The following is a 26,240-nucleotide window of genomic DNA, read 5'->3' as shown; positions in this document are numbered from 1 at the left end:
TGAAATGTCAGCTAGGGCCCAGGTCTTAGCCATCTTAGCATCTCTAGCACGTGGCATAGTACCCAGCATATTGTGTGACTCTAACCAGGGCTTTGTTAATTTGGTAATTCTAGTTGCCCAGATAGTAGAACTACAGGCAGCAGAGTTGTGGTTATGAATTGAGTGTGAGGTGTAAGGAGTCAGAATGACTTTAGAGATTTTTACATGAGCAGCTTGAAGAATGGAGTTGACATTTACTAAGATGTCGGAAGCTGTAGGAGGCATAGATATGTGGAAAAACAGCTTTCCTGGCTCTTCTCTCTTCACATTTCGTGAGGTGAGCAGGACCAATATCCTCATGAACATAATCCAGAAGTCAGTTGAGTATGTGAAGATGTAATTTTGAGGAGTTTCAAATTGGAAATTGTTTAGGAGTTTCATGTAAAGAATTTACCTTTGAAAGTTACTCAGTTTATGCTGGCTTCTGAAATGAATGGTTATTCCTCCAGCAAATTATTTGAAAGTCTTAATTGTTTAGATTTCAGTGTTACAGGATCCTTGTACTGGGTAAATGTTGATTTAAATTTAATTTTCTCAGGAAACTATTCAATTATTTTAATTATCTTTGCTTTTCCCAAGGAGCCAAAGTAAATGATGTGGTCCCCTGGGTGTTGGATGTAATTTTAAATAAACATATCGTCAGTCCCAACCCACATGTGAGGCAAGCAGCTTGCATCTGGCTCCTTTCCCTTGTGAGGAAGCTTAGTACCCATAAAGAAGTGAAGGTAAGTCAGCCTTCTCTATTGGAAATGACTTATGAAATATTTATAATTGCAAGGTGGTAGGAAATAATCATTTGAAGGTGAGGGCTCTTAACCAATGGCAGAGATCTTAAACAAAATCGTACATGAAGAGTTGAAGGGTGGTAGCTGGTATATATTGGCTAAAAAATGATTCTAAGCTAGAAGATAGAAAGTCAGAAGAAGCAGATAAAGGATGGGGAGGCTCAAATTGCACCCATCAGACCTAATTCTAAGCTGTTCAACCTTCTGGTAGTTTGCTGCCTCTGAAGCTGAGAGCACAGCAGGGTTTATGACTGCCTTGGGGTGTAAAACTTTTCACCCATACACCCTGAAAGCAACATTCTTACTCTCCCGAAGAGATGGAGTCTCAGTGTTCTAATGCCTTTTTTCTTCTTTCAGTCTCATCTTAAAGAAATCCAGAGTGCATTTGTTTCAGTTTTGTCAGAAAATGATGGTAAGGTTATTGGAAAATATTTGCTTTTTAAACTTTGTTGAACTTGTTCTTTAAAATTGTGAAAAATACGAGTTAATAAAAAAGATACTGGAAAATTGAATTCTTACTAATTGGATCCCTTCAGCTTTGCATTTAAAGATGGAGCTGACTGCAGTGACCACACCTGAGATATAAAATCAGAAGTAGTAGATTAAGAATGGGGAGGCTCAAATTGCAGTCATCAGACCTATTCTGTCAAAACGTGAACAAAAATGTACAACCATGCACTTCATTAATGAAAAAAAATTCATGTCACAGAAAAAAAGATGAAAGTTTTATAAACAAATAAAAGCTTCAACTTTGTTTTGAATACTAATTTGGCGGGGGGAAGCTATGAAGATGTTTGGAGGGAAATTTGAATATGGACTAAATGTTAAATGATTCCAAGTATGGTAATATCACAGTTATATAAGTGAATAGCTTTATTTTTAGAAATAAATATTTAAGTACATAGAGGTTAAAAAGTATTACTTACATAACCAACATTTTATTTATTTTGTATGTATGTTAATATGTTCCATGAAATAGTAGTATACCATTCACATAGCTTGCCATTAACTCAGATACCATTGTAAATATTTGGAGGTGATTAATGATCTTTTCTGTGATATCTCATTAATAAATAATTTACAGTTTACCACATTAAAAAAAGTAAAGCTGGAGCTGAAAGCTTCTTTCACTTTAATACCTCTACTAGGTAATGGTTTTCTTCTGCTTCTGATTCGTTCCCCTTATTCCAGAAGAGAGCAAATATCACAGATGTATTCAAGAATTGATAGCACCTTTGTTTTATAAATGATTTGAAATATGTGGTCTGGTATTGGCCTTTGATTTAAAAGAAACTGAAGTTCTATGAACCTGTTTCACTGAACTCTGGTCTGAGTCCTTGAGCCTCTGGCACTGTGGATCGCACAGAGAGGCAGTTTGTGAGTAGGCTCTTCTATGAATGTAGTTCTCACTTACAGGAACTCCTTAATGCTATGTCTGCTGAGAGGATTTAGTATTGATTTTACTTTTATATCTTCAGTATCATTTTGGGTTAATGTTACAACTTGTAAAAAAAATTTTGATGCCCAGTAAACAAACTTTTCTTAAAAGTATTGTTATTTCTGTCTGACTCTCCTGTAGAACTCAGCCAAGATGTTGCCTCAAAAGGCCTTGGGTTGGTTTATGAACTGGGCAATGAACAAGATCAACAGGAATTGGTTTCTACCCTTGTAGAAACACTTATGACTGGCAAAAGGTATGGTGAACTTGAAAATTTTAGATTTAAACACATAGGGCAAGTTTTGCAATACTGAGTATATGCAATGGATAAATGAAAATTCTGCTTTCTCTTTTCCTATTTATTAAGCATCTCTTTCTAATTTGCAAATCAAAGATTGTTACGTTGTAGATAGCAATTTAATTATGTGGTGTGTACTGTTCAGAAACTAAACTACTATTTAAAAACATGGCTGTATGATCAGTCTTTGAAAAATGAATAAAACAAGACAGTTAAAGTATTGGGTTGCAAAAATACCATAATATGTTGGTATGAAAATTACAATGTGAAGAGGAAGCTTGCCTATCATTGACAGTTTGATCTGTGAAGAGCATGAGAGATTGATCATTGCTTTATGTTGCCTGCCTTGTAGAGAGACTAAATTTTAAGATGTGACCACTTTTAATTCAGTGTAACATTATATGGGATATCCTGTATGTCAGTTACTTCATTACTTTGTTTATTCTAGAATTTGTTTTTTAAAATTTTCAGGCTTGTGGAAAGAATTAGTTGACTTTCACATTTTGTACATGATAGATACTTGATAGGAATTTGAATTTATCAGTTTGTAAATAATAAGCAGTTCAACACTGGTGTGAACAATTTGAGGCTATTTAAAATTACTGTTCTTTTTGTTTAGAGCGAAACATGAAGTTTCTGGAGAGACAGTGGTATTTCAAGGGGGAGGCCTTGGCAAAACACCAGATGGGTAAGTATGCCAAGTCCATCCATCAGTCATTTTAGGCATCTTTAGTTTGGTGAATAGAGCACTCACAAGGTTGATTTCCATCTTTCTAAGAAATACTGTATGTTAGTGGAAAAAGAAAACTTGTATGGAAAAGGCCTAGTGTTACCAAATGGGTTTCCAGGGAAACAGACCTATGAGTTGGGAGATTTATATGCTGAAAGTTTATTGAAGGCTTCCCTGGGATTATCACCCTAGGAGCAGTGAGGACGCAGGATATAGCTGATGGCTCAAAAAGGAGGTGAACTGCTCTCTGCCCTCTTGCAGATACCCACCTCTGGAGGCTCCGGAATAGGGCCGGTGTGGCCTTGCAGAATTGTCCTGCTTTGAGGTGCCAGTGTGTATTGTCCTCCTAGCAGGCTTTACCTCCTGTCAGTGATTCTATCAGTGGTGGCCTGCTCTATGGAGGATGTGACCTCGGAGCAAGGGCCGTTGTTAGCCAGTTCCTGGCCAGTGAGTTCTGAGGGGGCAATGAGGCAGGGCAGCTTAGCTTCCATGCATCTTGTTTTGTGTTGGGAGCAACTCTTTTGGTGTCTTTATCTTAGAGTTCACCAACCTGGCATTTCAAATTAGTGCCTAGAACTTCACTATCTTTATCTGATAATTATTCCATTGTGGCTGTGGTGTTGGGCTGCCTCTAAATTTTCAGCCCTTTATTTTTTTAAATTAAAAAAAAATTTTTTTTTCAACGATTTATTTATTTATATATTTAAACAAGCACTGGGTACAGTCAGAAGCATGGGATGGCGAGAGAATTCACCAGAGCCAGAGCGGGGAGCAGAGCAGGCAGAAGGACCGAAGTACACTGCTGAGGGGAGCAGTGGGTGGCAGGAGAAGTCTCCATGCCATGTGGGACCCTCTGCCAGTGGCCGGGGAGTAGCCGGGGATCGAACCTGCGCTGCAGAGGCTGCGGGCAGCTTCGCAAACCAGCGCTCAACCGCTGCGCCACCGGGGAGGCCCTGTCTCTAAATTTTCTCTGGTGAAACTGCAGCTCACAGCCTTCCTGGGAGGCGCCTCCATACAGCCCTACTCCATGCTGTCTGCAGTTCGGCACACCCTTCACTCTGTCCTTGCCATTTGCCCACAGCTGTCTGGTTTCACAGAGCCTTCATTCTGCTTGTTCTCCCTGTAGACTCCTGAGTTTTTAAAAAGTGCTAACTCTCACAACATTACTAACGCAAAGGATCAGGTACTTGAGCAGATACTCAGAGGCAAATTAACAGGTCTCAAAAAAGTTACTGGGATTGGGGTCCTTTAGCTCAGAAAAGACTTAGGGAGACAAGAGTTGTCTTGCCTGATGATTATGAAAGAGATGTGTGCACGACACCCTGCAGAGCCACCGTTCTCCTTCTGCGTGGAGCATGTCGCCTCCATCGGGCTGGCAGGTCTGCCCAGGTCTGCACTAGGCCTGCTGATAACCAAGTTAGGTGACTGGATATTCTGCTCAGTTCCCTCTCTCTATCCAGTACTAGTAATTTAGTGAAAATGTAATTTTAAAATATCCTGGGAATATTGGTGGTGTAATTTTTATTAGACTGGAGGTAGAGATATACTAAAAACTTTTTGTTTATTTCCAAGCCAGGGCCTCTCTACTTACAAGGAGCTTTGTTCTCTGGCAAGTGATCTTAGTCAGCCAGATCTGGTGTATAAATTTATGAATTTGGCCAACCATCATGCAATGTGGAACTCTAGGAAGGTAAGTTACTATATCTGGACAGCTTTTTTTTTTTTTTTTTTTTTTTTTTTTTTACATTCCATGAAAACGTTGCCTGCTGCACTGACAGACATTGGTAGTTGATGTGTTGTGTGGTTTGTAAAGGTATGTGAGTAAAGAGAGCCAGACCCCCACACAGCCATTACTGACTGGGAGAGCTGGGTGCTTTGTAAATTGAACTCTGTTCAGGGACTACTTTGGGAGGGAGAACTTTGTGATTTTCATATATCTAATATGTTAACAACTTACTATAACAGAGCTGAGTCTCTTTATCTTACTGTTTTTTAGGGTGCTGCCTTTGGTTTTAATGTAATTGCTACCAGAGCTGGAGAACAGCTGACACCTTTTCTGCCTCAGTTAGTTCCTCGTCTCTATCGCTACCAGTTTGATCCCAACCTTGGCATCCGACAGGCAATGACAAGTATTTGGAACGCGTTGGTTACCGACAAAACGACGGTAAGTATCTGTGAACCCTTGTCCGAGATTATACTCAGGACTTAAAGCCAGTGTTCATCTTCCTTTCTACTTTGTGTACTTACCTGTTCAAACAAACTTTCATTCCTTGCTGTCTTCCTTCTTTCACAGTTCAAAGATGCTCCTGGCAATTTTTTTTTTGGTATCTCATAAATGGAAACCAGCCAATGGTAGCTGGCTAAGGAAATGGCACTATATTCACACCAGTGGGATACTGTGTGTCATAGATACGGGTACTGTGTGTCCTTTGCCGTTGATGCAGTGGAGAACAGGTCGTGTCATTCCTGCCTGAGAGGAGTTGGCTTAGTTGAGGAGATGGACAAAAAAGCAGACAATTCTGGATATGATTTTCTCTCTTGGTTTCCTGTCATCTGACTGCTCCTCACATTTCCTTCATCTTTATATACTAGGATTTCTCAGGGCTTGCCTCTGAGTTCCTTCTGCTTTCTCTATTTTCTTTCTAGATGAGCACATCAGTTCAGTGGCACGTGAATGTCATTTTTACTGTGATCATTCCCAGTCTTACAGTTTTACCCCAGACATGTCTTGTGCACCCGACTTGCTTATCTCACTCCTGCTTAGCATCTTCACTTGGTGGTTGTTCCAAGATAATTTAGATTAACCATGCCTGGAACAGGACATAAAACAACCATACCTGTTTTTTCTCACTCTTCATTTGTTTACCCAATTCAGGAAACTTGGTGTCATCTTTGATTTTTATCTCTCTCATTTCACACCCTCAGTTAAATCCAGTATCAAATTGTCTCTCGTGTCCTAAGTATTCCCGAATCCACTCTGTTCTTTCTTGATGAACAGGTGGTGACCTTTCTCCTGTCTGTCTTCATTTAGTTATCAGAGTAAGATTTTTTAAAATGCAAATTAGGTTGTGCCCTATTGAAATAAAATCCTTGAGTAACTCCATAGTTCCACTTTAAGTACCATGTCTTTCCAGTTCCTGCACATGATGTGGCCATTTCTGCTTCTTTCTATCTGAGTATTTTCTGTTCAGGGTGGTAAGCACTAGAGGGTTTCGCTTTGAAGGCTTGGTGAGTTTCATTTGTTCTGGGAGATTATTTGGTACCATTGGCGCAGCCAAGATCTAATAGGCCTTGACTTTAGAGATCTGAGTCAGAGTGTAGGCTTATGTTCCTAAGATACCAGTGTCATCTCTGGAGAATATTTAGAGACGTAGATAATAGAAAGACATCAGTTTGTTAAATTTTAGGTTATTTACTACTCTGTCTTGATTTTCTTATGTATGAGTGTGAATAACAAACCTCTCTTACCTATAAAAGTGGAGAAGCCATATGTTTTCAGGTTCTTTGGGTCAGCATAAAAACTGAGTCTGTTATCCAGGTTTTGTTCTTACTGATTTGTAACTGTATAACAAAGCAGAGGGTTAAAAGATTAAACTCATCTTTTATTCTGAGCAGTCATGATACTTCTTTATGTGCCAGACACTGTGCAAGGTGCAGTGATGCAGAGACAAGTGGGACAGTGTCCCCTGCCTTTGAGGTCTCAGTGTGGTGGCATAGTGAGTTAATGTGTGGTCGATAGGATGTGCTTTAAGAAGGTGCTGTGGCAGTGCAGAGGACGCTGGGCCTGCCTTCTCTGAAGAGCACCTGATTTGAACCTTGAAGGGCAAGTAGGAGTCTGGCAGACAAGTAGGAGGTAGGAGTAGGTAGTATGTGCCAGGGGATGGAGCTGAGATGGGATCGAGACCTATAGAGTGAATAGGTCATTGAGGGCTGTGTGTCCATGCTCAGGTGATTGAACTTTATTCTTATCCACTGAAGACAACCAAGTTTGCATTTTAGAATGATTATTCTGGCAGATTTTAGCAACCAAAGTGGGGAAAGAGTAGTTGACTGAGAGGCCTTGAGAGACCCTTAATGTGTTATATACAGAAACATTCATGTGGTTGAGAGATGAATGATTTGTTGATGGATTTTTTATTTTTAATTTTATCCTTTTGCTTTCATTAGGTGGATAAGTATTTAAAGGAAATTCTTCAAGATTTAATTAAGAACCTTACCAGTAATATGTGGCGAGTTCGAGAATCCAGGTACCATTTTGGAAAATACAAATTGAAATTTTTTTCCTGCATATGTCCAAATTTCATACTTTGTGCAAAAGGAGTAAATTAAGATGACAATTAAGCGTATTTCTTGCTAGGTTAGACAGTTATCATTAGCCATTTAAACTTGTCAGAGGTTTTCCTGAGTTATCTTACGTTTTTGTAAGTATAAAATTAAAGAAATAGAAGATCACTCGTTAAATTGGTAGGCATCAAGATTTATTTTATAACATATACATGATAAATGTATAATCTCATGACTTTCTGGGATAGCATATGTATATATATATACACACACACACACACATGTGTATGTATATATGTGTGTGTATATATAAACGTATTTCTCTCTTACACACAAACAATTTATATTTATTCAGTACTTACTTGTGATGCATTTGGCGGGGTGTATGCCCTGGGGTACACTGCACACTGGTAAGTAAAAAAGAGTGTGTCATGTAAAGAGATTGTGTTGTAGTTGTAGGAAGCAGACATTTGTTGGCTGTAAATGCCATATGCTTTTGGTATATTTGCAGCACAAAGGAGAGAACAGTCATTGTTACTTTGGGGTAAGGGGCTTAGAACTAGAAATACAGGCAGAATTCATACTCTTATTTGATAGGAATGTTTCACAGTAAAGTATTGAGCTTTCTTGATTATATATTTGAAATCAAATTGCTTATTTTCAGCTGTTTAGCTTTGAATGATTTACTGAGAGGAAGACCCTTAGACGACATCATTGATAAACTTCCAGAAATTTGGGAAACTCTATTCAGGGTACAAGATGATATAAAGGTATTTTGGAAATAAATCTGCATTTATTCATAGAATAGCTTAAACTGAAATTGTTAAAATAAACATGTTACAGATTTCAAAATTCAATATTTAGGCAATTTTAAGATCTTAGTTTCTCCCCAAAGTTTTAGTATTGATATGTTGTGAAGTTGCAAGATTCGGTTTCTTTAGCTCTAAATTGAATTGACTTTCCTTTCCTTTTCCTTTTACTGGATGGTGTCACTTATATGTGAATTGTAGAGAAACCAAACAGAGGGTCAGATGAAGCCAAACTAAGACCTAGCTCTAGCAAACTGACCATAGAACTGAAGCTACTGTAGTGGGAGGCAGGGGCAAGGGCAGGGGTGGAGGAAGGTGGGGAGAGAGCACAGAGGACAATGGGGATGAACTGTGGGTGCTTTGATGGTGGATGTGGTACAGCAACAACACTTGAAGAGGCTGACTCTATACTTCTAAAATACAAACAATGTAAACCAACATCAACCTTGACAAAAAAAGAAAGAAAATAAACATGGCCATCTCCTGATTTGCTTTCAGAGGAGACTCATGTTATCGATTAGGATCAAGTTACAGTTTTGAAATAATCCTGAATAATTCTACTTCGATCCGTTTCATAAACTGAATCAGGCATTCCCAAATAATGTGACCAGTTTCTTCTAAATTTTTCCTGGGCAATCTAATGTTAGAGCTGTTGATATGTTAATATTAGGCACTTCATCTTTGCCTTTCTTTTTGCTTTATTCATTAGAGATTTAGAGTCTTTCATAATCCTCATGTTGATCTTTACATATTTGCTTTTGTAATGCATTTAGTTTGTACAACATACTTAATAGCCATATTTTTGTATGGTCCAAATAGATCATAACTAATTAAAAAATATATATGATATGATAATATGTTCCCTCATGAGCCTGGTGAAACACTGTTTTTTACTTAGTATTGAAAATAGGGTTTTTTTTTTTTTTTTACTAATCTGCATAAAGTCACAGGCACGTAAATACTGTGGGGTAGATGAGAATGAAAATCTCTAACTTGCATGATGCCAGACTTTTTTCATTTTTAGGAATCTGTACGAAAAGCAGCAGAACTAGCTCTGAAAACTCTAAGCAAGGTGAAGACTCTTATTTTACTTTGGGGGTGAAGTGGGGCATATTTCTGTGTGCCATAACTAAAAAGGCTTGTTTTTTTGGTCATATAAAATGACATTTAGTTACAGTGTAATTGGCCCCCTGGTCTTACAATGAATGAGAAATTGGTGGGGGATAGTATTACACTGATATTTTTAATAATGTATATATATCTTTTTAATGGTGAGCTTCTCTGTGCCTTTAGATAAAGTTTGCCTTCTCTTATGTATTCCTAAGGAACACATTACTCATTTAGATCAAACAGCATCTGTCTTTTCTGTTACTATTGCTATGTTTATGTGTTAATATGCCTGTGAAATCGGCAAGCTTTTTTAAAACTCATTTCCCACTTGGACTTGGTTTTGTGATCTGTGAGGGACTTCTACATTCTAATTGTATAAATCTTGCCATAGGTCACATTGTTAGTAAGTAGTAATCCAGCTTTTAACCCAAGTGTTTCTCATACTAGATTTGTTTTTGACCACTGTATTTTGCTGCTGCCCAAAGTTATGATGATGATAAATCTTTTTATACATTTTCTCATTTCGTCTTTAACTGTTTCCTATGTCACAGATTAGAAGACCAAAACTTAAAAAGTAAAAAATGTATTACCAAAATTTCTGTTTAGTTATTGGCAGACAGAACTCAATCCCAGATCTCATTCTTCTGTTTCTCTCTGTAGTGTCATATTTTAATTTTTTTCTATGAATATGAGAAATAGGAATTCTTTTGTCAGGTAAATTCTTTATTGGATGAGAGATTGGTTCACTAATTTCTATGCTCTTTGTATGTGAGGTTTGTGTGAAAATGTGTGACCCTGCCAAAGGTGCAGCTGGCCAGCGAACCATTGCCGTCCTTCTGCCTTGCCTTTTGGACAAAGGAATGATGAGTCCTGTGACAGAAGTTCGAGCCCTCAGGTGTGAATCAGCTGATTAAATGAATGTGTTGAATTTACTTAGTCCCTAGCCATGCGGTGGGAATTAGATTTCTTTGAATGTTAGATTCTTGAAAGTATGGAAAGTGAGTTGAGGGGACTCCATGGAGGCAGCCCAAGACCAATTGTTGAAAGTTGAGAGTCAGAGCATTTTCACAGAAACATCCTCATGGGACTTATTATTAACAGCCTTATTTTGACCAACGTTCTGCCACCACCTTGAGTAAATGTGTTAATTTTACTGTCATCAACCTCTTTGGGTCCCAGTCAGGCATGTTCCTGTTACTCCACAGGCCCAAGGTTGTTGGTTATGCTACTTCATAATATTTCAGAATAATTCAGTGCAGGGGAAATAGTATGCCCATGTATGGAGGAGGTATAGATGAGAACACAGTTGGCCAGAGGTTGCCGATTGTTTAGCTGGGTGGAGAATACCCAGAATTTTATTTCTGAGTATCTTTACTTTCATATATGCCAGAAAATTTCTAGTGGGAAAAAAAAACAGTGCTAATACCAGGCTCTGTAACCAAAGGATCATATTCCCGAATGGGATAAATAGGAGACCATTCCCATGATTAAATTTGTAGTGCTTCATGCTTACATTACGAAGATTCAGGAGTTGTGTTCTGTGTGTCTGTAGCATTAACACGCTTGTGAAGATCAGCAAAAGTGCAGGAGCCATGCTGAAACCACATGCACCAAAACTCATCCCAGCTCTTCTGGAATCCTTAAGTGTATTGGAACCCCAAGTTCTCAATTATTTGAGCCTCCGGGCAACAGACCAAGAAAAGGTGAGTTGGAAGCACAGGTTTATTGGTAAATATTGTGGAGGAAGAACCCTGTTAAGGTACTGAGGAGCTTCTGGAAGATCCTTCCATAGTCCTTAGGCAAGCCCATGATTCCAGCTCACGTGTGTCACACACACAGGATGTTTTTTTGTGGGCGGGGAGGAAGAAGAGTTTCATATTACTCTGTGAATTGTATGAAAGTAACATTTCTACCCAAAAATGCATTGACGTTTATTTAACATAGTTTTTTGGTACATGTTTGTTTGTTTTTTTGAAGTGTGGGTCTATACTTTCAGAATCTTTTTATGGACAACTTATCTTCTGCAAGTAAAAAGGATTTGTCTCTAGACTCTGGCATGGCCCACATCATTTATTGTGAGAAATCAATAGAGCAGAAAGTTATCTCCTAGGAATCCACCTCCCCTGTTTTCTGAGGAGTGCCTATTGTTAACAGTTCCCTGCGTGTTTTCAAATTCTTTCGTAGTTGGAGGCTGCAAAGCTGAGCAAACATACTAATTTAAAAGTAGAATCACACTGTGATTGTTCCGTGACTTACTTTTTGTTATTAGCAATGTATCATACCTGTATATAGATCTGCCTCATTCTTTTCAGTGCATGAAGATTAGTCCTACAATAGGTGGTTTTGATATTTGTGGGAGATTTTGACTTTAAAAGTTATGAATGTTCCGTGTTCTTCACACCTTTGCCAACATTGAATAACATTAATCTGATAAGCAAGAATCTTTTTGTTGTGGTTTACACTTACCATTACTGTTTCCAGTGTCTTTTCACACTGTTTTAGCCATTTCTATTCTGTAAATTGTGTTTTTCTATTTGATGCCTATTTTTGCACTTGACTTATTTATGTTTTTATATTTATTTTTATTAGTATCATCAAGTCCATGAATATATATTGCAATTTTTTCCCTCAGTTCACTATTTAACTTTTAAATTTGCGTAAATTCTGATAACTTGTTTTCTTTCCCATTTGCCTCTGCTATTGCTGTTTTCTTCTACATTCATCATTCTTCCCTTTTTTTTTTTTTTTTTTTTGTAGCAGAAGACATTTCCCTTCCTGGCTTCTTATAACATGTTTTCTAGGTGCTGACAATTAGGAAACATAAATTCTAGTCCAGACTTTGCAACCATAGGCAAACCACTTCTGTATGCCATACGATTTTTCTTAGGATGTCTGAGTTGTGTTAACTTTTTCTTTAGGATAGTTGTTAAACTTAAATATCATTGTAGATATGAAGGCCTTTTACAGAATTGAAGCGGTAAATGTATACTTTTTTTCTTATTGCTTAGAAAACCTTAGAAATTTATTTAGTCTATTCCTGTATCTAGTGGGTGGAGAGTCTGAGACTTACAAAGGGTGGAATACTTGTTAAATTATAACTGCAGTCAATTTCTCAGTATCATCTGAATTTCTAACCTGTGGTGAGATGCTCCCTATACAGGTAAATGGTTGAGTCATGGTCAAAAGAAATTAGAGTCAGGGCCTCCCCGGTGGCGCAGCGGTTGACCGCTGGGTTGCGAAGCTGCCCGCGGCCTCTGCAGCGCCGGTTCGATCCCCGGCTGCTCCCCGGCCTCCGGAGGAGGGTCCCACATGGCGCGCAGACCTCTCCTGCCGCCCGCTGCTCCCCTCAGCAGCGTACTTCGGTCCTTCTGCCTGCTCTGCTCCCCGCTCTGGCTCTGGTGAATTCTCTCACCCTCCCGCGCTTCTGACTGTACCCAGTGCTTGTATAAAAACAAAAACAAACAAACAAATAAATAAATAAATAAAACATGCCTCTATTAAAAAAAAAAAGAAAGAAATTAGAGTCAGACTTATGTGTGACTCTGTTATTTTGTATATTATAAGAAGATTCATTTTTGAAATGAATCCCTATTAGGGGAGTGTCTTTGGGGTCCTTAAATTGCTCAGTGACTTGAATTTGTGTTCTTTAGGCTGCAATGGATAGTGCTCGACTCAGCGCTGCCAAATCCTCTCCCATGATGGAAACGATCAACATGGTCAGTACCTACATGTAATATGTTGTTTTTTACCTTAGGATGTGGTTGTTCAAACTCCACAGGCTACAAATACTAAAATCCATTAGTCCGGATTGGTGTTGCACAGGAGAACAACATAAAAGATCTCTCTTTTAATATGTTTCTTTTGACCTATCTTTCTTTTGGCCTGCCTGTTTAGAAAGGTTCAGATTTCACCTCTGCTTGAGTGTTATCTTTGGGAGGAACTGGGAAGGTTTCAGTGAAGTGGGTACCATAGATTGGTAAAGAAAATTGTTGTTTTAAAATTGCTGTTTAAGTTATGGGAGGGGATTTGTAGAAAGTTGCTTGGCTCTGAGGTTCTAAGTTCCAAAGTTGTGGAGTTTGGTTTAGAAATTACTAAACTCATTAAACTGACTGCCATGCTTAGCCAGTAGTGGTTAATTGAGAGCTTGTTAGTTACTGGCAACTCTTCTCCTAAGCAAATCATAAGGCTGGGCAAAAGAAATCGGTAATTTAGGTGCCTACTGGGAGAGTATTACCAAAATTTGGTCTGTGGACCTTGTATCTTAATTGGGTTATTGGGAGAAATAGAAAGCTTAAGGAAATAGTGAACACCTGCAGATACGTTCATTAATAATAGGATTTATATCACTGCATTATATAATATGGTCAGTTTTGTTAAGAAGTTGACAATAATTGCTTTTCTTTTGTTTTGAATGTCGAACACTGATGAATACTTTTTTGTGTGTGTAATACATGGTGGTTTTAACATTTTTCAGTTGAATGTGAAATCTAGTGGGTACATATTTAACAGTTTTTAATTGGAGATGGGGTACAAGTATTTGTTAAGGTTAACTTTATATTTATGTTCTCTTGTTTCAAAAGTGCCTGCAATATCTTGATGTGTCGGTGCTGGGTGAGCTAGTTCCTAGATTATGTGAGCTGATCAGAAGTGGTGTGGGTCTTGGAACTAAGGTAAGTAAGTATATTTTTCAAATGAGGAGTTTGCAACTTCATTGGTTTTGCCCATGAAAATAGAATAGCCATCATGTTTGAAGTTCTTATTTTTCTGTAAAACCTAATATTTTATAGTCACTTTTGTTATCATGACTGTACTCATAACTTAAAACATGTAACTGATTCAGAAAATAAAACATGGGACTTAGTGAATATTGTCTTACTTTATTAATGCAGTTCTCTCTCTCCACTGGTTGCCCTGCACATGCTGGCTCTCTCTTGGTTCGTTATTGGTTATTGGTGGGGCTGTTCACGCCTCATCAACCCCCAGGTGTGTTTTTTAGGGAATGATTAGCTCCCCACCCCACTCTTTAAAACAGACACCTCGATTTTTTTTTTGTCTTGAAATAATTAATGCTTACCTTTAAAGATTTAGTAGAAATCCCCTACTTTTAGGCGAACACTAAAAATTGTCTGTAATTTAACACCTAGCGATAATTGATGGTAATGTTTCCAAGTGTTTCTTCCTGGACTCTTCTATGCATTTGCCCTCTATGGTCTCTCCTTTAACGACCATGTAGTAGTTTATTGCGTAGATAATCCATCCAGTAACATCAGGTTTGTTTTCAGCTTTAAACAAAGCATGAAATGAGTGTCTTTTGACATATATAAGGCTATTTCCTTTATTAAATTTTTAGAACTGGCGATGTTAGAACAAGGGTGGATACGATGACTTATGGTGCCTTCCTGAAAAATTGTATCAATTTTCTTTTTTACTTGCAGTGTAGCAGAGTATGCATCTTCCATGCTGAAGGTCTTGAGAAAAATCTTTGCATTTTAATTTGATAGGAGAGTGTTCCTCTTTATAATTGAATCCTAGAGAGTCTGTTCAGCTTCATGGTTTGATAGACAAAGCATTGTGACCATCACATTTAGACCTTTGCTTTTGTAACCTTGTAGGGAGGCTGTGCCAGCGTCATTGTGTCATTAACTACTCAGTGTCCCCAGGACCTTACACCTTACTCAGGTGAGTTTGTCAGAACCATGCTGGTGATATTTTTGTGTCCTCAAACCTTGTGCGACAAAGTTTTAAAAGGAAAAATAATTATCTTTTAGACACACTTATAATACTATATGCTTTTTTCCTTTTCTTCCCTTTTTATTTGCAAGAGGCACAGTGATTATCAGATTTAGCAAGTTTTCCATTTTTTGTGTTTGATGTACAGTGGTACATGGAGGTGAAATTATCTGCCATGTAGATTTGCTTGCTGTTTATTGCTAGTTTTTTACATGAGCATTTTTCTCTACTGTATTGGCTTCTACATGGGTTTAATGAATTTTATGTAGCTAGTTCTCATTTTTGCAACTTCCCCTACAATAGTCTAGACACAGATTATTTTTAATTTTATGAATATCAAAGGGAAGCAAATGGATAGTATAAATGTAACATAAAAGGGATCTAGACTTTCATGGAGTAAGTAAGATGTTAATTACAGGGTTAAGTTTGTTTTCATCCTCGGAATAGAGCAGGACATTTGGTCAACCAGGTAACAGATTTTTCTTCCATATTCCTGACAGGTAAACTTATGAGTGCTTTGCTTAGTGGCCTGACAGATCGGAACAGCGTAATTCAGAAATCCTGTGCATTTGCCATGGGCCATTTAGTTCGGGTGAGTTGAATTTCTAATGTAGCTAAGTAATTACACTGTAATAATTACAATGAAATGATGATGCTTGTTTTTTTTTTTAGACCTCACGGGATAGCAGCACTGAAAAACTCCTGCAGAAGCTCAATGGCTGGTATATGGAGAAAGAAGGTATCCTCTCTCCTCTATTTCATATTATCTTTAATTTAGAAGTTATAATTTAACAAAACAATTCAAATCTTATCCTCTATGATTTTATGTAGTTTGCTAGAAACATTTCTAATTATCTATTTATCTGTTTTCTGTGGTGCAAATTGAGCATTCGTCTGTTTAGATCATCTCTAAAGATTATGCTTCTCTTTGCTACTGTTTAGAACCCATCTACAAGACCTCTTGTGCTTTGACTGTTCATGCTATTGGACGGTACAGCCCTGATGTGTTGAAGAACCATGCCAAGGAAGTTCTGCCTTTGGCATTTCTAGGCATGCATGAAATTGCTGATGAGGAGAAATCTGAAAAAGAAGAATGTAACTTATGGACTGAAGTATGGCAGGAAAATGTCCCTGGTTAGTAAATAATGCCTGTGAGTCAAGTCTGTTGTTTAATCACATCTGGATGTTTTATTCATACTCTTTATTCAGAAACTCCTGTAGTTACTTTCCAAGGACCTTAACATGTATCCCATTTGGTTTGCAGCCTATCCAAACAACTGGGTTGTCAAGGTTGGCGCTCAGAACTTTTCACTCATTGCTGCGTGTGTGAGCAATACTTTTGCTCTGTCCAAGCAAAGGAAAGCTTTACTTATCTTAGATGAGAGTAAAACAGTGATTTTGTGTCACCTTCGAGTATTATTTTAGAGTAGTATGTCTTAGCAGTGTTTTTCACCTTGATACATATTAATGGGTGGTGACATTTTCATAACATCCTTTCGTGGACATACCCAAGTTCATAGAGCCCTTCTGTTGTAAAGATAAGTTGCCATACCTCACCCTTCCTCTCTTTGAGAGAGTGGTGTGATAATACCATTGAGAATCATTGCTTTAGCCTAATGGTCTCTAACTTAGGGGGAAAAGTCAGTTTAATTTATTTTGTCATTTAAACATTATTTAATTTTGCTTTTCATCATATAGGTTCCTTTGGTGGCATTCGATTGTACCTGCAGGAGTTGATTACCATTACCCAGAAGGCTTTACAGTCTCAGTCCTGGAAAATGAAAGCCCAGGGTGCAATTGCCATGGCATCGATTGCAAAACAAACCAGCTCCCTAGTACCTCCATATCTGGGAATGATACTGACTGCATTACTGCAAGGCCTAGCAGGAAGAACATGGGCAGGAAAGGTAAAGGAACCATGCATGCCCAGTTGAATTTAAGGTATCCTTTAAAGGATTATGACTTCATTTTTCCTTTTCTAGAAAAATAACCTGGCTTTGTGGAACTTCATTCTGATGAATTGTTTTTGTGAGCCAGATTTCATAGCCAATGGGGAAATTTGGGTAACTTTGCCTGATAAAGTATATGTCATCAAAATAACCCACGTGTCCTTGAATATGTGTGGTGATGCTGAGGATTGATTTTATTTATCATGCCCAGCTTTCCAAGCTAAATCTTAATCTTAAGAGTTCACCATTTTGTACCAGTTGACCAGTGGATGATCAGAATCAGGTGTATGTGAAATTGAGTAGCAAGGCAAGCTACATCTAATCCTAGAGCTGAGAATACCAATCTCCGGGACATACGAATTCATACAAGTCATTTTTATATGAGGGCAATAGTATGGTACTTAACAGTGAGCACTCAGTGAGAACATGAGATTGTGGCAACATACAAGGATCTATCTGGTTTTGTAAAAATCTATAGTAAGTTGGTAGTAAAAGCCAGTACTGTAGAAGTACTGAACTTAGGAGGAAGACTCAGTCAGATGACGTGGGTGCACATCTACCTGAGTGACCTTGGGCAAGTCAGTTCTCTAGCTCTTTATAGAAATGAATATAGTTGTCCTGTCTCTGGTTTGGAGTAGAACTATTTTGAAGTGCTTGTTAAACAGTTAAGTGCATTAAAGAGAAGATGGGATCGGTTAATTTTTGAAGTCGTAATTATTAAATATTTCTGAGGTAACTGTAGTCATTGCAGGAGAATATTCCAGAGACACATGTGCTTAATGGTATTTCTTCATGTTTCATCCCATCAGGAGGAGCTCTTGAAAGCCATTGCCTGTGTGGTGACAGCTTGCAGGTAATGTTCTTTCAGTGAAGATTCTATTTCTTAAACTGAACCTGAAAGCTCAGCCTTCATTAATTGTTCTGATGCTTTTGTGTGGATCCTGTAGTGCAGAGCTGGAAAAGCCTGTGCCCAATCAACCCAGCATAGATGAGATTCTCCAAGCTGTTCTGAAGGAGTGTTGCAAAGAGAATCTCAAGTACAAGATAGTAGCTATCAGCTGTGCGGCAGATGTCTTGAAGGCCACCAAAGAAGACAGATTTCAGGAGTTTTCTGACATTGTCATACCTCTCATCAAGAAGGTAATGACCATCTCTATCCCCTCAGGTCTGGTTTATGCTTTAGAAAACTTTAAAAAAAAAAAAGAAAAAGAAGAAAAGATTTTCCTGTGTCCTGTTTGCTTGTTTTATTAGAATAAGTGTAATAAGTGTATTTATAAGAATAAGTGTAACTGCAAATAGCAGAAAACACCAAAGTGCCGCAGCTTCAAACACAAGAGAATTTTGTTTCTCACATAATAGTTTAGGAATTCTGGCTCTTTACAGCTCCCAGCTCTGCTGTCCCTGGGATGTGGCCATTGTCTTCGTGGTCCACAGTGTAGCTGCATTCCAGACAGGAGGTGGCAGAGAAGATGAAGAGAGGATGAAGGATCCAAGTGGACTTGACAGTTTTCTCTTAAGGACAGTTTCTGGAAACTTCTCCACAGCACTTGCACTTCTTGCCCTTTGGCTTAGCCACATAGGCACACTGGCTGCAGATGAAGCTAGGAAAGGTTGTCTTCATTCCAGGCTCCTATTTGCCCACTGTGGCAGAAGGGCAGAGTGGATGGTGGAGTGAATGAACTCTGTCTGTCATAGTCACACTAAACTTAACCCTGTGAGCACGAACAGAAGCCACCCCAGTCATTTCTAGAGTGAAGACGGAACTCACTGTGTCACTGTTGACTGCCTTTGCCATATATTCGGGGACTTTGGTGTTTGATTTTATTTGGAAAATGAAATATTTGTTTTTAAAGGTTGAGTACTGAGTCAAAGAAAAAAAGGTATCATTTACCTGTTTATTTGTGAAAGATGAAATATTTTGAATAATGTTATTTCTTATGTTCCTGCTAATTTGCAGTTGTTTTCTTTTAATAAAACAATGTTGAATGTGTAATTTCTGTTACATGCAATACAGTGTGTGGCTTTGGGAGGCTTGCATTTTAATTTGATTACATCACTAGCTAACTGGCCAAGTCACTTTTTGGCCTCTGTTTCACTCATATATTAAGGAAGAATTTGGATTTAGATTTTTACTGATGAGTTCTTCCTCTTTAATTTCATGATTATAGTACAAGGCTTTGTTATGTTGAGTTCAAAACACTATATATACATTATTTTTTCTTACTTTGCTCACAGATTTCTTAAAGGATTTACTAAAGAGGTATAGTGTTCTTGTTACAAATTGCAAAAATCATTTAGCATTTAATTTAGCATTTTAGCAGAGAATTTAGCTTTTAATTCTTGGTTACCATATCATACTCTGGTACCTTCAGTATATACCTGCAACTTTGAAAATTTTTTTTTTTTACTTTTTGCCGTCCTTTCTATGACATGTCCTAGAACTCACCTGAAAGCATTGGAGTCCGGACTAACAAAAATGAGGATGAGAATGAGAAGGAAAAGGAGCTCCAGCTGGACTCCCTGCTGGGAGCATTTGAGAGTCTTGGCAAAGCCTGGCCTCGAAATGAGGAGACCCAACGTAAGTACCTGAAACTGCATTTGAAGAAGTAATCAGAGGTTCTTTAGTGAGGGCAAAGATGCTTTGCATGATAAATTACAGTTATTGTTGTCTTGTACAGCCTGATTCAGTAATAGTGAAATGTCCAATATAAATTTTATTCCTATATCAGCAGATAATCTCACTCACCATTGTATCAGTTTGCTGGGACAGCTATATCAAAGTACCACAGATTGGGTGGCTTAAACACCAGAAAGGAATTTTCTCATAATTCTGGAGAGTAGATGTCTTGAGATCATGGTGTTGACAGAGTTATCATCTTCTGAGATGTCTCTCCTTGACTTGTAAATAGCCACCCATGTCTGTGTTCTAATATCCTTTTCTTAAAAGGCACCATTGATTAGAGGTCACCCAAATTACCTCCTTAAAGACCCTGTCTCCCAGTACAGTCACATTCCATTTGGAGTGAGGACTTTAATATAGGAATTTTGAGAACACAGTTAAGCCCGTAACAACCATGATATGTTTTATATATATTGTTTGACTATAAAAAAGAATGCTGTTACCTTTCTTTATGATGCTCTATTTTGAGGAATCCACAGAATTTATTGGTGGGGTATTCTTGAAATTTGTGAAGAGTATTATTGATTGTGATTGGTTATGTCTTAAATCAGACTTAATGAGCCTTGCTAACCTTTGTGTGGACTTTAAAAAGTATATTTACTATGTATAGAAAGAATTTTCCAAGACATACTATAAATTTTGTGTTCTTTTTTCTTGGAGTGAAGTGGAAGTCCTCATGTTTGACATCATCAGGACTACTAGCTTTTGCTTGAAAGGTCTTGGAGAATTTGACTGTTCTACATTAGTTTCTCCTGTACGTCTTACTGAAAATGTATCATCTACAGTGTCGGCTTGGTCTCTTGAAAGCAAAGGAAGAATTTACAGTCTTTCTCAAAGCAATTCAAGTGTAGAATTCTTGTAGATCTTTAGCCGACTTCATTTGTTTTGACTGTCCTAAATTGTACAGCATTTAAAAAATGGCTCCTTTGTTATGTTTTATATTCCTGTTTCATTAGTTAGCATACTGTTAATTACATAATTGTAATAACAAGTGCAGTTGGCCTAACAGGTTTGGGGTAAAACACTGTTGACTCTTGGTAAGCCAACAACTTGTAAGAAGCCTGTGACTGTCTAGAGAGGAACTCCTGACCTCCAGAGTTCTTCTTTTTTTGGCCGTCATTCAGGGTGTTTTTTAGGGAAGCAGGAATGTGGTTAAAATGTTGTGTCAGTTCCTTGGAGAAAGATATTGCCTTGGAAGTGATCATTTATGAACATTTATATTGGGACCTTAAGTTGGGGCTGGGTGGGATGGGAGGTGGGAGTGGTTTTTATTGGGGAAATTTGTTTAGGGATTTTTGGGGGAAATTTTGGTCTTTAATTAAAGGCATTTATTATTTTATTTTTTCCTTCTCTTCCTTCCTCTCCCTAACCCTCCTTCCCTGTCCCTCTACCCCTCTCTGTTCTTGGCTACCCGTGTCTACCCCTCACTTACTTTGTGTCTTGCTCCTTCCCATTCTCTGTCCTACTTTGTCCGATTCTGTTGCCTTTCCTCCCCGCTCCAGGTTGTTATCGCCAGGAGCTGTGCAAACTGATGTGTGAACGGCTAAAACTCAGCACATGGAAAGTGCAGCTAGGAGTCCTGCAGTCAATGAATGCCTTTTTTCGGGGGTAATTTGCTTTATGATTCAGTCATTTATTTTACATATTATCAGTGGAAGTCTTGTAAAATTTAAAACTCACAACTGACATCATGAAAAGATATATGGAATAGAAATTGTTTCTGCCAGAAAGTTTCGGAATTTTTTTAGTAACATTTGTATCTTGCTTTCTGGTTTGTACAGACTAATGCTTTTAGAAGAAGAGCATGCAGATCCTGAGGCTTTGACTGAAATTCTCCTTGAAACTTGTAAAGCAATCACGTATTCTTTAGGTGAGCCTATTAAACTGACATTGATAAGGAGTCCTGGTTTTAAAAACTCAAGGATCTAAGCTTCAAATTATATTCCCTACCTTGTGCTAGGAATTAAATTTATGGAGCAACTATTGAACAGTTTTATTTAGTATATTCAATATGTTCCCCTAAGCTTTAATATTTTAACCTGGAACTTTGATTTAGGATTTTAGGCCTAGATTAGGAAAACCTTGTAACAGGTATTTTTAAAAACTTTCATTTGGAAATAATTTCAAACTACACAAAAGTTGTAGTAACAGTACATATTGTGTCTGTGTATTCTTTACCCAGAGACATCTATTAACACTTCTCCATTTGGTTTATCGTGCGCACTTCTGTGTGCATAGTTTTTTCCTGCTCCATTTGAACGGGTGTTGCTTACCTCATCCTCCTTTACTTCCAAGTTCTTCATTTAGTATTCTTTTATGTAACCACTGTACCATCATCAGCTTTGGTGGTATTACATTGTTAACCTTGTATTTTAATCAAATTTTTACCATTCATATTCTACATTTTCAGTTGACTCAGTAATGTTCTTTACAAAAATTACCCCTATCTCTCCATTAGGAAATTCAGTCCAGGATCACTTACTGAATTTAATTTTCCTATTTTCTTAGTTGCTTGTAGCCTGGAACATTTTCTCAGTCTTTGTCTTGTAGAACATTTAAAATTTTGAAGAAAAGACAGCATTACCACCTTGCCCTTAAAATTAGAATGTGTCAGAATGTTTCTCATTTGATGTTTGTCTGATGTCTCCTTGTGATTAGATCCAGGTTATGAGTTCCCAGTTGGCATACACCATAAGTGATGTTGTGTCCTCTCACATCAAGAGGCACACAGTGTCCATCTGCCTTCACTGGCGATGTTAATTTTGCTTACCTGGTCAAGGTATTACTCAATTTTTTCTGCTGTACAGTTACTATTTTTCCCTTCTGTGTCTAATAAGCAGCCATGGTAACACGCTTAAAGACCATTCAAATAACCTGCTTCTCTTGAAAACTGCATCTAATAAGCAGTCTGGGAGAAGACACTTTAAGACATGCAAAAAATACTGCTCCTCTTCAAAATGTCTTCTCTGGACCTAGCATGCATTAATGGTTTTTCCCTGAACCAGTTTTTACTAAGATGATTTTCTAACTCTGGCACTTCCTCCACATTTGCCATTTGGCAGTTGGCATCCTATCGGAAGCAGGATCCTTCCCTTGTTCCTTATGTCTTTATTTATCTATCATCAATGTGAATATATAGATTCCCCTGCTCCCCCCGCCCCATTGGTTTATAATGCATTATATTCCTTCTTTCATTTGTTGCTCAGATTGACTGAGATTTGACTAGGGAAGCTCCTTCAAGCTGCCTTCCGTGTCCTCTTGGCAGGTCTCTGTCATCCTTTTAAGCACGTCCTTGTAGTATCACAGGATGTTAAAGCTCATCATTACCCCTTGCCTTGGACTTGGTTATTAATTTTTTAGGCACAAAATTCTACTGTGAACTAGAAATTAGAGTAGACACCAGGGAAGCATATTTCTGTCACAATTCATGGAGGTAGCGTGCCTTTGGATAAAGAACTGGCAGCCAAGAGGTGTGTCTGTGCAGGGTCTCAGCTATCTCTGAGTTGATGTAAACCCTGGGTTGTGTAATGTTCTTTGGTAAAATGAGGAGAGTCATGTAAACCTTAAGTCCTTTCTTAGGTGTCATATGAAGATGACTGTTTGGATAGTGTGTTTTGGTTTTCACCTTTAAAGTACTCTTTTTTTTTTTTTTTTTAAGATTTATATTTTTATTTATACAAGCACTGGGTACAGTCAGAAGCGCGGGAGGGTGAGAGAATTCACCAGAGCCAGAGCAGGGAGCAGAGCAGGCAGAAGGACCGAAGTACACTGCTGAGGGGAGCAGCGGGCGGCAGGAGAGGTCCGCGCGCCATGCGGGACCCTCCTCCAGTGGCCGGGGAGCAGCCGGGGATCGAACCGGCGCTGCAAGGCTGCGGGCAGCTTCGTAACCCCGCGCTCAACCGCTGCGCCACCAGGGAGGCCCTAAAGTACTCTTTAAAGTTTTTCAAGTATCATATAAGATAACCTTTTAACCTTACTTAAAAACAGGTGTATCTTTCCCTGAATTTATAATTTCTGAACATTGTTCTTTCAGTAACACTAATTTAGTCTTAAGAGTTTCTATCTGTAAAGATCATAAGACAAGTAATGTGAACTATATTATTTTTCTCCTTAGAAAATAAGACCTACTCATCTGTGAGAACAGAAGCTTTATCTGTGATAGAATTACTGCTTAAAAAACTTGAAGGTGAGTTTTTGAGAATTCTGGTCAGAGGAAAAGCCAAGACTCTTTGTAATGTATGTTTTAGGAGTGTTTTGGTTTCATTTTTGCTTTTAATAATCATACAATCTAGAATACAGATCGACAGAGGTATGTGCAAGTGGAATGTACAAAGCTAAATTCTTTAAATTTTACCAAGTGTTTAAATTTGGTACTCTTATTTTATATACGTTTAACGTATTATGAAGCTCTAGTTATCTCACAGTACTACAGTTTTGTTTCCATTGTAGATCCTGATTTAATCTTCATTAATTATAGATTGTGGCCAACAGTGGCAAAGTAGAGTTCATTGTACACATCTAAGTAAACAGACCGACACACTGAAAAGTGGAGTTGGAAAAACGTTTTGACAATTACTCATCAAATTTTTTTTTTTTAGATAATAAATTTTATTGTTATATTCCCCATACAATTGCAGCCCCCCCATTCTGACCCGAATCCCTCCCCTCCCGCCCCCGCCCCCCTAAAAGTGTCTCTGGTTCATAGTTTTTTGTTGATTTTGATTTTCACTTTCTTACAGTTATTCATTTTCCTGGTCCCTTATTTAAGTTTTCTAGATTCCTGCTATGAGTGAGACCATCCGGTATTTTTCTTTTTCTTTTTGGCTTATTTCACTGAGCATGATCCCTTCCAGCGCCATCCATGTTGCTGCAAATTGCATGTGTTTATCTTTTTTGAATGCTGAGTAATATTCCATGGTATATATGTACCACATCTTTGATGGCGATTTTCTTTTTCTTTTTTTTTTTTTGATGGCGATTTTCTTAATCTTATTTTTTACCCTCCCCACCCCAGCTTGCTTTCTTTAAACTGTCTTAGCCACAAGCAGATTTCTTCTAATGTGTCTGTTGTATGAATGGAAAACTGCTGGCATTTTCTCTATGAGTGTGTCTATTACCAATTTCAAAAGAAGCCGTCTTTATTCTTTTTCTTTAACTCTGTGGATTAACATTGGGGAAGGTAGTGAAGATGGGGAAATGAATCTAGTTTTCTTTTGACTTTTAGGTATTTGCTCCTTCTGCTTCGCTGTATCTTTGCTTTAGCAATGAAATCACCTCTCCTAGAGTCCATAAAACAGGCCTCTTGGACCTGCTAGCACTACACATCTTATAATCCCTTTTTTTCCTTGTTAAATAAAAGAGCTAGGCACTTAGTTATATCACTGAATTTTCGGTTTGCCAGAAAATGAGGCTAAAAGGTGAAATAATAACTTGTTTGAAATAGCTTTAGAGTTACAGAACCTCATAAACATTTAGGCTCTGCTTGTATTTTTTGAGTTTCCAAAATTTTCCATATATATATTCTCTGATGTTTTTACAATTATGAAATTTGTTCATATTTTTATTGAGCGTATCTTATTATAAAGAGGCTTTTAGTTATTGAAATGACTTTTTGTTACCTGTGTTTTGCTGTGATACTTCTCACTTCTCTTTTTGCTTCAGTATCTCTCATTTCCCCTTGTCCCACCAGTACTGGAGTAAGGGGATGAAATTCCCTGATATGCTTCTAGGGTTTTGTCACCAATCAGGTTTGAGACAACTATGAACGTGCGATCATTATCGACTGTCCTGTTATCAAGGGGTTGCTTTGCATTTATTTGGGGGATAGACTCCATGGAAGAAAAGCAGAAAGCATGATTCTAATTGTTTTTTGCTTGCTTGTTCTATAAGGACTTCCCTCCCTCCCCCTTTCTTTTCCTATTCAGAATCTAAACAGTGGGAAAGTTTGACATCTGAATGCCGAGCACTCCTAATTGAGTCTTTAGCAACTATGGAGACAGACAGCAGACCTGAACTGCAGGAGAAAGCATCATTACTGAAGAAAACACTTGAAAATCTGGAATAAATTAGAAGGGGAAGAAACATACAAGTGCCATGTTTATTGGGGTTGAAATGGTGGTATTCTTTGAAAAGAAGTGGGAAAAGTAAAGATTAATCTGTAGCATGCATCATTCCTTGGCTGAAATAAAAAAAAAAAATGCCTTAAATTTTGTTCCTTATTAGCTTTATTTTACTCAATGTTTTCAAAATAGCTGAGCTGAGTGAACTTAATGGAACGTCGAATGTTTGAGAGGTGATTGTAGATGAAACTGACACAGTTATTAAAAGAAAGAAAGTTGTTATTAAATGAATTGACAGACAAAAGTTGCAGAGCACGCTGGATAAAAAT

General features: G+C 37.9%; 1 protein-coding gene across 1 annotated transcript in view; it reads left to right on the top strand.

Annotated features, from left to right (window-relative positions):
• The window catches only part of ECPAS (Ecm29 proteasome adaptor and scaffold), a gene marked incomplete at both ends in the record, with an annotated part of 98,337 nt that extends 72,421 nt beyond the window's left edge, over positions 1 to 25,916 (top strand). The window contains 25 exons of the mRNA XM_084238500.1: positions 619 to 764; positions 1,182 to 1,236; positions 2,404 to 2,518; positions 3,180 to 3,248; positions 4,863 to 4,980; positions 5,287 to 5,454; positions 7,458 to 7,537; positions 8,239 to 8,344; positions 9,408 to 9,455; positions 10,267 to 10,388; positions 11,046 to 11,196; positions 13,144 to 13,209; positions 14,074 to 14,163; positions 15,106 to 15,172; positions 15,724 to 15,815; positions 15,896 to 15,962; positions 16,166 to 16,357; positions 16,922 to 17,130; positions 17,982 to 18,025; positions 18,120 to 18,312; positions 19,612 to 19,750; positions 21,355 to 21,460; positions 21,634 to 21,722; positions 23,967 to 24,038; positions 25,777 to 25,916. Of these exons, the coding sequence (XP_084094626.1) occupies positions 619 to 764; positions 1,182 to 1,236; positions 2,404 to 2,518; positions 3,180 to 3,248; positions 4,863 to 4,980; positions 5,287 to 5,454; positions 7,458 to 7,537; positions 8,239 to 8,344; positions 9,408 to 9,455; positions 10,267 to 10,388; positions 11,046 to 11,196; positions 13,144 to 13,209; positions 14,074 to 14,163; positions 15,106 to 15,172; positions 15,724 to 15,815; positions 15,896 to 15,962; positions 16,166 to 16,357; positions 16,922 to 17,130; positions 17,982 to 18,025; positions 18,120 to 18,312; positions 19,612 to 19,750; positions 21,355 to 21,460; positions 21,634 to 21,722; positions 23,967 to 24,038; positions 25,777 to 25,916 (2,744 nt within the window). The remainder of the gene's footprint in view (positions 1 to 618; positions 765 to 1,181; positions 1,237 to 2,403; positions 2,519 to 3,179; positions 3,249 to 4,862; positions 4,981 to 5,286; positions 5,455 to 7,457; positions 7,538 to 8,238; positions 8,345 to 9,407; positions 9,456 to 10,266; positions 10,389 to 11,045; positions 11,197 to 13,143; positions 13,210 to 14,073; positions 14,164 to 15,105; positions 15,173 to 15,723; positions 15,816 to 15,895; positions 15,963 to 16,165; positions 16,358 to 16,921; positions 17,131 to 17,981; positions 18,026 to 18,119; positions 18,313 to 19,611; positions 19,751 to 21,354; positions 21,461 to 21,633; positions 21,723 to 23,966; positions 24,039 to 25,776) is intronic.
• Between the last annotated feature and the right edge of the window lie 324 nt (positions 25,917 to 26,240).

This window comes from Talpa europaea (genome assembly GCF_964194135.1).
Source record: "Talpa europaea genome assembly, chromosome: 7".
NCBI classification, from domain to species: Eukaryota; Metazoa; Chordata; class Mammalia; order Eulipotyphla; family Talpidae; genus Talpa; species Talpa europaea.
The sequence above is the reverse complement of the archived record's forward strand: the minus strand, read 5'-3'. Positions and strand labels throughout refer to the sequence as shown.